Source organism: Balaenoptera borealis, assembly GCF_965194805.1.
Source record: "Balaenoptera borealis genome assembly, chromosome: 3".
Classification (NCBI taxonomy): domain Eukaryota; kingdom Metazoa; phylum Chordata; class Mammalia; order Artiodactyla; family Balaenopteridae; genus Balaenoptera; species Balaenoptera borealis.
The window spans coordinates 121,083,174-121,094,873 of NC_138866.1; the positions used below are offsets into that span (position 1 = coordinate 121,083,174).

Consider the following 11,700-nt stretch of genomic DNA (forward strand, 5'->3'; position numbering starts at 1 on the left):
TGACCCGTGTCCTCACAGCCCCAGGCACCTTTCCCCTCCACTGTGTCCCGCTGCCCTTGCCTTACCTTGACCTCTGCCCTCTACCCTCTGCTCCCCTCCAGCCCCCTACTCAAAGCCCAGCCTGACCCTGGAGCCCAACAAGGACCTGCGGCCCGGGGACACGGTGACCATCACGTGCTCCAGCTACCGGGGCTACCCCGAGGCCAAAGTGTTCTGGCAGGATGGGCAGGGTGCGCCCTTGACCGGCAACGTAACCACGTCGCAGACGGCTAAGGAGCAGGGCTTGTTCGACGTGCGCAGTGTCCTGAGGGTGGTGTTGGGCGCTAATGGCACCTACAGCTGCCTGGTGCGCAACCCCGTGCTGCAGCAGGACGCTCATGGCTCTGTCACCATTACACCGCATAGAAGCCCCACAGGTTTTTGTTTTGTTTTCTTAAATGTCCCCCTGGGGGTGGGGGTGGTCCTGTGTGCAGGGGTCACGGTATCTGAATCTAGCTCCATACCTTCAGTCTCCCGGAACAGTGAGATGCCTAATAATAATAACGGAAAAGATAAACAGGGTGCATAGGCGGCAATCTAACCGTGGTGGGAGTGGGTGAGGGTGATGATTACAGGTCCTCTCAGCTCTCTGGGTCCCCTGACTCCAGGGCTCTGGAAACCTCTGGAGAGAATGGAGAAGCATTCAGATCTCAGAAGAGAGCGGAAGGATAGGAGAGGGAAATGGATCCTGGCGGAAAGGGGAGTTTTGCTAGGGCTGGAGGCTGCTCCAGGCCGGGTACCCGCCCCCCCACCACCCCCGGGGATGGACCTTCTCAGGCCAAGGCCAAACTGCTGTGATTCTTGTCAGAAGACTAGGGAGACTCCATGTCTGGAAGTGCTGAGACTTAATCTGTTTTTAGGTCTGGGGAGAAAATGGGAAGATGGAACGGGACCTGGGGGTTGATGGAGGAGGAGAAGGGTGCTGTGGGGTGGTAGCCCAGAGTGTCGGCGCCCCTCCTCACTGCCTGCCACTCCAACCTCGCCCTCAGGCGCTGTGGAAGTCCAGGTTCCCGAAGACCCCGTGGTAGCCCTCGTGGGCACTGACGCCACCCTGCGCTGCTCCTTCTCGCCCGAGCCCGGCTTCAGCCTGGCACAGCTCAACCTCATCTGGCAGCTGACAGACACCAAACAGCTGGTGCACAGCTTCGCCGAGGGCCGCGACCAGGGTAGCGCCTATGCCAATCGCACTGCGCTCTTCCCAGACCTGCTGGCTCAGGGCAACGCGTCCCTGAGGCTGCAGCGCGTGCGCGTGGCTGATGAGGGCAGCTTCACCTGCTTCGTGAGCATCCGGGACTTCGGCAGCGCCGCGGTCAGCCTGCAGGTGGCAGGTGAGAGCCGCGAAAGGGGGGTGCCCTCCCTTTTGCACACCCCTCGTACTTACGTCAGCTTCTTTACCCACTGCCCCAGTGCTAACCCGAGTCCTCACAGCCCCAGGCACCTTTCCCCTCCACTGTGTCCCGCTGCCCTTGCCTTACCTTGACCTCTGCCCTCTACCCTCTGCTCTCCTCCAGCCCCCTACTCAAAGCCCAGCATGACCCTGGAGCCCAACAAGGACCTGCGGCCCGGGGACACGGTGACCATCACGTGCTCCAGCTACCGGGGTTACCCCGAGGCCGAAGTGTTCTGGCAGGATGGGCAGGGTGCGCCCTTGACCGGCAACGTAACCACGTCGCAGATGGCTAACGAGCAGGGCTTGTTCGACGTGCGCAGTGTCCTGAGGGTGGTGTTGGGCGCTAATGGCACCTACAGCTGCCTGGTGCGCAACCCCGTGCTGCAGCAGGACGCTCATGGCTCTGTCACCATCACAGGTAGGGGCAGACGAACAGCTGGGGAAGGATAGAGGGGACCATTGCCTTTTATCTCGACCCTGAGCTGGAATTTAGGTAGGCTTGGGTGGTCAGAAGACTTAAAACATTTTCATACATTTCAGGTGTTTCAAACTCTCCCCCAAGAAGTCCTTAAGGGACTTGCTTTATCGAGCTGATAGGAATCATTTGTAGTGTTTGCCTTTCTAAGAGTGTCTTAGGTGGTACTTGTGCTTCTTGTACAGAGGACTGAGTACCTGCCTGGATCTGGAGGTGTGGGCAGGAGTTCTGGAGCAGCCACAAGGCATAGCTCTGGAGTGCTTTCCTACGGTAACCTCTCCAAGTGCTGGGAAGGTGTTGCTACATCACCATCTGATGCTGGGCACCATCTGACTGCGAGGCCCTGAGAGACAGCTGGGCCTCTCCAGGTGGCCATACCCCTCACCCCATCAATGTCAGCTCTCCTGATGGAGTTGAGCGGGACCCAGGCAGCCTTTGGAACAGCCGGGCTCTCTCTGCTGCCCCCATGTGGTCAAACACTAGATCAACGCAGCCCCTTTGGCAGTTGCCTCAATCTCTGGTTTTGGGGTTTTTAGCCCAGACACACTTCCCTTCCTTTAGTGCCCACCTGAGTGGGCACCCCTCTGTGAAGAGGGCTCAGGCCCACACTCAGGCCAGGGGAGGCAGTCTTCATCCTTGTTTGGACCTCATTCTGGCTCCTCTGTCCCTCCTCATGGGCCAACTAAGCTTTCCCAGGGGTCTCCCTGCATTCTCTGGGGTCAGGACAGCAGGTTCTGTCCATCTGGTTCTCCTATTTTCTCTTCCATGACTTCCACCCGACCCGCAGCCCATGCAAGTCCTGATCCCCCTGGTGGCCAGTTTCTGCATAAGCCTCAGGATTCACAAACTTATTCCTATCTTCCTGTTCCTCCCACTCACATGGACATTACGTGGCCTTCACTTCTGCAAGCTCAGAGGCAGTGCCCATCACACTTGCCTTCTAGGAATTCAGGCTCATTCCTCCTTCTCTTTTAGGGTTTTCCTTCTGGCAAGGCTGTGTTCCCTCTGCCCACCCCCTCCCCAAGATTGATCCCACCCTCTTTCTGGAGACCCTCAGGTCTGTACTTTGGGGAGGAGTCACTGCCCTGGGCTGTTGGATGTCCCGAGGGGTCTCTTTGACCTTTTAGAGAACAGTATATGGTCTGATGAGAGAATCAGAAATATTAGATAGAGCAGGATTGACAGAGAATGTGAAGCTTTCAGAGAAGGGGGGGGGTGGTGGTCAGAATGGGCTGGAGTTTCAGGAGAAGTCTCTAGGGACAGGTGGGAGTTGAGGGGACCTTGAAGGATTGGTGAACTCTGTGATAATTTGCACACCGAGCTGAATTGGATATTCGCCACACTGTGTAGAAAGGGCTTGTGAATATAAATGTGGTTATACTCGTGTACGTGAAGATGCAGGTCTGAGCCCTACTCTGTCCTTGACTGGTGGGATGAGGGCAAGACTGACCTGTGCTCCAGGCACCAACAACAGCCTAGGGGGGGACATAGCAAGAGCCCCTCCTCCCGGGTACTTCTGTGGCTCTGCTCCATGCTTTGTTGCAGGAGTCCCACCCTGGGATCCCCAGGGGTTTCTTCAGTGTGCTTCATGGACCGACCCCTCATGTCAGCTGCCATCCTCCTTTCCTGCTCCTGCTCACTGGGGACATTTACCCCACCTAAGAGAAGAATCTTTATTGAAAATTTTAGTAGCTGACATTTAAAGTGCTTTCATTTCACAGGTGAGGAAACTGAAGCCCAGAGAGAAGAGAGAACTTTCCCAAGGCCACAGGCTAGCACAGTGGCTCTGACTCTTTTGGTGATTAGATACCTCTTTGAAAATTGGATGCATGATAAATGCAGTCATTTGCATTTAAGTTTTGAGGGTTTGTGGCCCCTCTAAACTCAAACACGGGGGTCTGTGGACCTTGGCTCCAGCAGCCTGCAGTGAGCAGATGAACCGGACCAGAATCCAACTTTTAGCCTCTCAGCCTCATTTCCTCTCCTCCCCACCACCCAGCCTCCTGTCTTTGTGAGAGCAGGTCTGGCCTACTTTGGAGCCCTTGGCCTGTATTTTGCTTCAGGCAGCTTTGAGCCTTGTTAAACACTCTGGGATTCAGACTTTCAGTCCTCCAGCCTGGTCTCTCCCATACCTGCGGGTGCTGTAGGTGGAGGGGACTTTATGGAGCAAACACTGGACATGGAGCCTGGAGATGCAGGTCTGAGCCCCGCTCTGTCCTTGACTGGTGGGATGAGGGCAAGTCTGACCTGTGCTCCAGGCACCAACACCAGCCTGAGGGTGGACATAGCAAGAGCCCCTCCTCCTGGGTGTTTCCGTGGCTCTGCTTGCAGGAGCCCCAGCCTGGGATTCCCAGGGTTCCCTTCCATGAGCTTCAGGGACTGACCCTCCAGGCCCCTCGTATCAGCTCCTGTCCTCCTCCCCTGCTCCTGCTCGCCAGGGTGATGGGTCCCTTTGCTGCCAATATCCAGAGTGGCAGCGTTGCCAGCCATGCCCGTTGAAAGTGACGTTGGCTGCAAATCCCTGCATCTGTGTCACGGTCTCCAATGCCCAAGGGTTCATGGCACTGCTGTCTGCTCTGACAGCACCTTCTGCGGGAGCTGCCTTCCCCCTGGCTTTTGTTAGATTTGTTGTCTCCAGGGCCTCTGCTCAGGACCCCGCGTGGGTCCTGGGACTGGGCTGGAGGATGGTGTGCTCAGAACAGCTGCTGGCCCTGACCCAGTCGAGGGTGGCTCAACTCCTTCCCTCTGCCCTGAGATAGCTAACAGGAGGGCCCTCAGCGTTTCATAGAAACATTCCCCTGGCAAGTCTCCTCCTCTTGGGTAAACCCAGAACCTTCACTCTGGCACCCTCAGTGTCCGCCCTCATCTTTACACGGGAATCTGCAAACATCTTCTGTCAAGGGCTGGATAATGTATATTTTAGGTTTTGTGGGCCACATACCGTCTTTGTTGCTGCTGCTGCTGCTTTTCCTTTTTTTGGTAACCCTTTACAAATGTAAAACTATCATTAACTCAAGGGTGTACAAAAACAGGCCACCGGCCAGATTTTGCCCACGGGCTGTAGTTTGCCAACTCCTGATCTATAAGATGGGGGGTATCACCAGGTGGGACTGGGGTAATCAGGGAGGGCCTCCCGAGGAGGAATCGTAAGCTAGATGGAGAGTTAGGGAGCAGCTTTTAGGTAGAGGAAACTGACAGCAATGGTGAGGGGGCTGGAAGGAGCCTCTGCAGAGAAAGGTTAGGACACCAGTTTGGCTGGAGCAGTGGAATTACAAAGAAGAAGATTGAAGCACTATTCTCATGTCAGTAGGGAGCCATGGAAGGTTCTTGAGCATCATCAACCACAGACTCTTCAGCCCTCCCAGGCTGAGGCATGTCCACGGCAGCCACGGCTGTCAGGGTTTAGAGGGTGTATGGATGGGCAGGGAAGGGGCACGGGAACTTAAGTAAGCTCTCTTTATGGTGTCGGGGCCCAGTGAGGGTAGGAGCCCCTGTTCACACCTTGGAGGCAGAGGGGCTGTCCTCAGGGCCACTGGGGGCCAGGCATGACAGTCTCTCTCCATTCTCCCCACCTCCCCTCCCAGGGCAGCCCATGACATTCCCCCCTGAGGCCCTGTGGGTGACCGTGGGGCTCTCTGTCTGTCTCGTCGCACTGTTGGTGGCCCTGGCCTTCGTGTGCTGGAGAAAGATCAAACAGAGCTGTGAAGAGGAGAATGCAGGTGAGTGAGAGAGGGGGCGTGTGTGTGTGTGCATGCGTGTGTCTCTCGGTATGTTAGTGTGTCTGTGACATCAACACGAGTGTCACTTTCCAGTGACAGAATGAGTGTGGGTGTGCAAATGCAGCTAGACTGTGTGTGTGTGATCTTGAGGCTGAACATGTGTTATAAACAAGTGTGAGCTTGCCCGTGAGTGTGCAGACATGGCAGGATGAGTGTGGATATGAGTGTGACTGGGAGTGAGTGGTGGATGTGTGACAAGGGGATGGATGTGTCTGTGCAAACAAGCGTGACTGTGAGAGCCTATGTCACATGAGTGTGTCTGTGAGTGAAAGCACATGGAACTCGAGTAGCACAAGCGTGAATGCTTCGTGGGTTTGCGTGTCACCGTGAGAGGGTGTGTCTGCCTCCAGGTGGGCAGAGTCTGAAGCAGCTGCTGTTTGCTTGGGCTGGGGGGTCAGTAGGAGTTGACTTTGGTGATTGGTAGGTGGTGAGTTGACATCCATAGGTAGGTGGTTTGACCTTGACAGGTAAGTTGACTCCAGTGAGTGGTGGGTGAGTGAGTGGACATTGGCGAGTGGGTGAGTTGACCCTGGTGGGTGGTATGTGGGTGAACATGGAAGTAGATGGTGAGGGGTGGGAGATGACTGGGCGTCAGGAAGGAGAGCGTATGTGAACGGAGAGGAGACCGGTCAGTTGGAACAGGTGGGGGGCTGCCTGTGTGGCAGGTGGCTGGGCAGGCTGCGGAAGGATGGGGAGCCATGGACGGGTGGGTACGCACGTTGGAGGTGGTGGTTGACTAGGTTGGTGAGTGAGTGCTTGGTGGATGGTGCAGGGGCAAGTAGATGGTCCTTGGCCAGGTGAGTGGTGGGCTCCAGGCTGGGGTCCCTTTCTTCCTGCCACAGCGCTCTGCTCTGTGCTGGACTCAGGCTCTGACCCTGTGTCCAGCATTTGGACCATAGACCAGGCCTGCTCAGCCCCATTTACCTGCTCTTGCGCTCCCGGGAGCAGAAGTTCAATGATGAAAGTGGGACTGAGGAAGTTTTGTTTCACTCTTCTAGGCGCTGAGGACCAGGATGGGGATGGAGAAGGATCCAAGACGGGTAAGTCTGAGCTAAGAGCTGGAACAGGGGAGAGGACTCTCCAGAGTCTGGAGGGGCCACGTTCACTTGAAGGTTTGAATGAAGTGTGTCCCGGGGACTGAGGCCTCCCAACCTAGGTGCGTCTGTCTTTGCTCAGCGTTAGACCTCAGGCAGGTCTCCCGGGTGCTGCTTCGTTTCTCCTGCCTCTGCCTTTACCCACCTACCAGACCACTCCACCCTGAGGGACCTGCACTGTGGAGTCTGGTGGCTTCCTAGGGGTGGAGTGAGGGCTCAGGAGACAGGGAAGCCTGGGTTTTAGTTCCAGCTCCAGCTCATATAAGCTGAGTGGCCTTGAGCAAGTCACTTTGCCTCTCTGGGTCTCAGTTTCCTCCTAACTGCTCCCTTCATAGGTTGTGTGGGTTAAATTAAATGAGATCATGTATCTAAAGGGCCTAGTATCATACCTGGCGCCTATAAGGGCTCCATACTTTGCAGTCCTGTTGTTAGGACTGTATTATCAGCCTGACACAGTCCCACTCTGGTTAGAGGCTGTGTGACTTTGGTCAAAGTGCTTTGTTCCTCTGGGCTTCAGTTTCTCATCTGTAAAATGTCATCCTGCCCTGATGGCACCAGAGGGCCATTTTGAAGCTATCTCGAGTGACTTTGCACAGGGCATGGCACGAGCCTGGAGCCCAGCGGGGGCTGGGTGCCAAGGTACTGGTGCCCCACGGTCACCGGAGGCCTCACTGCCGTCTCTTCCCTGGGCTTCTTGGCTGGGGGAGGCAGGTTCCCACTGAGCCATTTGGGATGGTGCCAGTTGACACAGGTTCCCCCCAACACCCGCAGAAGGAAGGGCAGGAAATTGATCCCTGGGGACTGCTGTAAATTATGTCAATTAATTCTCTGCCTTTGGTGTCCCCGGTTGTGGCCAGCGTGGAGACAGCCCTGGGATCAGGCCTCATTTTTCATGCTCGGAGGCAGGTATAATTGGCAGAAGGGAGGGAGTGGGGAGAAGAGGGAGGCTTAGAGAGCACTGGGTCCCAGTTCTGCACAATCCCGGGCCCACCGGGGGACACTTGCAGCCTCTTTTAGTGCCTCACTTCACCCTATTTGTAGAGCCAGCTCAGCGTACTGTCACATCTCCAGCTCATAGGAGGGCCGGGGAGTTGTTCCCATTATAGAGATGCAGAAAACTGAGGCCTGCGGGAGGAGTGACAAGCCACAGAGTGGAGCTGGGACTTGGGATAGCAGCCGAGGGCCCCTTTTCTGGTGCTGTGATGTTGCCCTCACCCTCTCAACTCTCCCTCCTGCCTTCTCCTCCCAGTTCTTCTAGCCTTTATTTCTTGCTTGGCTCCTGTGCCTCTGCCCAACACCCTACCCCACCACTTTTCACGGTGCCCCCCTCACTGTATACTCCTTCCTTTTTTTGCAGCCCTGCGGCCTCTGAAACACTCTGAAAGCAAAGAAGGTAAAGACACGTGGTGTTTGAGATTGTGTATCTGTGTGTTTGTGCACCTGTGTGTAGGAGGCTGGGGAGGGTTGTTGTTGGTGGGGGTGATTATCACCCTTCACTGCTGCCCTGAGGCTCCCTCCCCAGAAGAGCAGCCTCGATTCCCCCCTGTTGAAATGGCAGAGAAACCAAGGTCCCCGCTGCTCTAACAGGACGCAAATATGATAGAGGCTTAACCAGGACAGGAGTCGAGGTTGTCTTAAGGCCACTGGTACCCTGGAACCAACTTCCACTTACCTGGTTTCTGTCTTCTTCCACTCAAAGCTTCCAGCCCCAGGTCCAGAGTAGCTGCTCCAGCTCCCACACCCCCTCCAGAAGTAAGGGGGAAAGAGGAGAGGGAGGGGACATTTTATTCTAGGGCTTGACTAGAAATAGCTCCTGTCACTCCCATTTATATCCATTTGTCAGAACCTAGTCACATGACTCCTAACTCAAGTGAGGCTAGGAAATGTGGTTTTCAGCTAGACAGCCACGTTCCTGGTCCATAGTCAGTGGTTAGTAAGTGTTAGCAATCATTATTATTTAGATTACTGTAACATCAGCAGTTACATTAGCAAGTGGTTGGTTGGAGGTTAGTTTAGTTTGAGATTCTTCCTTATTAAAAGTAACCGAGAGCCACACCTACGTATGTGTGTTTGTGTATAAATATATGTGTATCTCTGTGTGTGTGTGTCTGTGTGCGTGTGTATTTTGAACAAACTATTCCTTGATGCAGACTTGTCATTAAATATGAGTGGCTTCCAGCTAGAAAATCAAAGGTTTGGGGACCTTAAGTTTTGGCCAGAGGTTATGGAGCCTTAAATAATTTTCAGGTTGCCTTGTTGTCCCTGTTAGGAAATAAACTTTCACCAAGTCCCTGGAGGCTCATCCCTGCATTTAGCTTTTCTTTGGGAAGAAAGGAAGGAAGGACATAGGCCCTGTGCTCAGGAAACTCCCAGAGGTGGGGGGCAGTGGGGCCCTCAGAAACCTGTGCAGAATTCATGATAAAAGCTGGGTGAGAGGTCTTCAGAAAGGCAGCATCATGCAGAAGAAAGAGCCCCCTAGGGGAGACCTCGCTTTAAGTCTCTGCCCATAACTTTCCAGGGGGTTTCCTCATCTGTGGAATAGAGTGAAATCCTGTCACACCTTCCTTACGAGATGCCAAGGTGCCAAATGCAGAAGTGCTCTGTAAAGCAAGTCCTTCAAAATGCTGTAGAACATTTCATGGCAGGAGTGGAGGCCTGTGTTGGGATCTGGAGGGATGGAGATAAATTATCCGCCTCCCCGTTGTCCTGAACCAAATGAGGCATAGAAGGATCGAGCAGATGGAGATGGAAATGTCGGCCTGGGTGTGTGGAGCAGTGGGCCTCCTGATCCTGTGCCCCAGTGTGGCAGCCTCTGGCCAGGCCGGACAAGCACAGAGGCAGTCCCCAGAAGGGAGAGCTACTTCTCCAGGGACAGACGGAGCCCAAAGGATGGGAGAGGGAGGAGCAGGGTCGCACATGCCCCGGTCCGTCTTCTAAACTCTCCGTTCAGGTCAGGGAGTGGAGTGAGGCCAGGGGTGAGAATCTATGGGGTGAAGAAGATGGATCAAAGGACAGGGAGGGTGTGGGGGCAGGGTTGGGAAGGGAAGAGTGTGCCAGACAGAGGGGAGGGTTGTGTGCAGGGTGGGTGAACCCCTGGGGATTGAGAAAGAGGCTGGCGAGGATTGGGCAGTCTCCCCCAGGCACCCTCGTGGTCTGTCTGATGCCCAGCTGCTGTGTGTGTGTGTGTGTGTGTGTGTGTGTGTGTGTGTGTGTGTGTATGTGTGTATGTGTGTGTGTGTGTGTCTGAGCCTCGAGGGCAGCGCTTGATGCAGGGGGCTGCTAGTCAGACTGCTGGGCCCTGTCACACATACTCCTCCCCTTGAGTATGTGACCGCATCCCTGGGGTTCTGGCACGCTCCCGACAGTAGAACTCCTGCATTTAATGCTCTCCCCCCTTTTTCTCCTTCCTATCATGAAATGCAGATGATGGACCAGAAATAGCCTGACCACGAGGACCAGGGAGCTGCTGCCCTGCCCTGGGGCTCCCACCTCTGGCTGCACTGGGGCCTCAGTGTGAGCCCTGGGCTGGAGGCTTCTCTGCCCTTAACAGATGGCTTCTACTCTAGCGGGTCTACTCATTCTGCAAAGGATACGATACATAGACCACCCCGCAGCCTTATTTCTCCGATGGACATGATTCCCAAGTCGTCCTGCTGCCTTATTTCTCCAGTGACACGATACATAAATCATCCTGCCGCCTTATTTCTCCAATGGATATGCTACATGGACCAGCTGGCTGCCTTTTTTCTTCAAAGATGTGATACACAGTCACCCATTATCCCTTCTCAGCCTTTTCTCCCACCTGCCCGTAATTCTGTCTCCTCTGACAGGGCCACTGCAGACTTAGCATTTCCTCGAGTCTAGAGGCTTCTCCTGCTCTGTCCCTAAAGTTGGCCTTTGCCCTGTCCTACTAAGTGAAGACAGGGCCCCTCCCCCAGGCATGCAGACTTGCAGGTGCACGTGCTGGAACACGTGAGGACCTCCCCTGGCCCCGTCTCTTCCGTGGCGCCCTGGGCTGTGCCCCGTGAGCCCCACCTTCTGCCCGCCCTCCCCACGGGAAGCACGTGCTGGTCACACTGGGTCTCTGGGCAGCTGCGTGGGCCCCCTTGGGGTCAGCTTCTGTCCCTCTGCTTTTCCTGACTTTCATTTATCCACTCAAGTAATGTTCACTGAGCATCTATGGGGTGTCAGCACTGTGTTAGGTGCTGGGGACCCTGAGTGAGAAGACAAGCCCCTCCCTAAGGAGCTTGCCCTTCAGCTGGGAAACCCGTGAGGAAAGAGTGGTTGTGAGGGGGCTCCTGTCTCGCTCCCTACTGCACTCCTCTTCTGTACCGCATTTCCCTGGATACCTCACTCCCATCCCGTCCCTAATCCTTACCCAGAACAGAGGGTGGGGGCAGAAACGTGGTGAGAGGGACAAAGCCTCTCACCACGACTGGAGAATCGGATGGTTTCCAAAGTGTCTTTCCAGGCATGAGCAGGGGGGCAGGCAGCCAAGGCCTGACGGACCCCGGGAAGCTGAGAGCCGCAGCATAGGGGAAGCCTGGGGCCTCTCCTCACTGGCTGGAGCCTGGGGGCAGGGACAGCCCCCTCTCCCACCATGGTGCTATTCTGGGGCTGAGCAGCCACTTCCTGGCTTGTCTCTGGCCGGTCCCCAGCCTCCAGTGGAGTAAACTTCTGATGATCTGATGTCCTCCTGTTGACATCCCTCCCTTCACCAGGAATAAAAGATGTGGGGATTTCTAATTTAAATGTGGGACTCTGAGGAATTTTGTTAACTGGGGGTGTATTTTGGGAAAAATAAATGCCTTTGTAGAAAGCGTTTTCTCTGCAAAATGTGTGGCAGTAGGGCGGGCAGCAGGACTTGGCAGGAAGGATTCCCTCCTGGACGTTTGAAGCCAGAGTAGGGATACCTGGATCTTC

The 11,700-nt window shown here is 55.2% G+C and overlaps 1 protein-coding gene across 1 annotated transcript in view; it reads left to right on the plus strand.

Moving 5' to 3' along the window:
* CD276 (CD276 molecule) overlaps positions 1–11,596 on the plus strand; it is a 30,386-nt gene extending 18,790 nt beyond the window's left edge. Inside the window, exons 4-10 of the mRNA XM_082386921.1 lie at positions 102–416; positions 1,029–1,367; positions 1,551–1,847; positions 5,489–5,623; positions 6,682–6,723; positions 8,135–8,170; positions 10,201–11,596. Of these exons, the coding sequence (XP_082243047.1) occupies positions 102–416; positions 1,029–1,367; positions 1,551–1,847; positions 5,489–5,623; positions 6,682–6,723; positions 8,135–8,170; positions 10,201–10,223 (1,187 nt within the window). The 3' untranslated portion in view covers positions 10,224–11,596. The remainder of the gene's footprint in view (positions 1–101; positions 417–1,028; positions 1,368–1,550; positions 1,848–5,488; positions 5,624–6,681; positions 6,724–8,134; positions 8,171–10,200) is intronic.
* Positions 11,597–11,700: the final 104 nt, after the last annotated feature.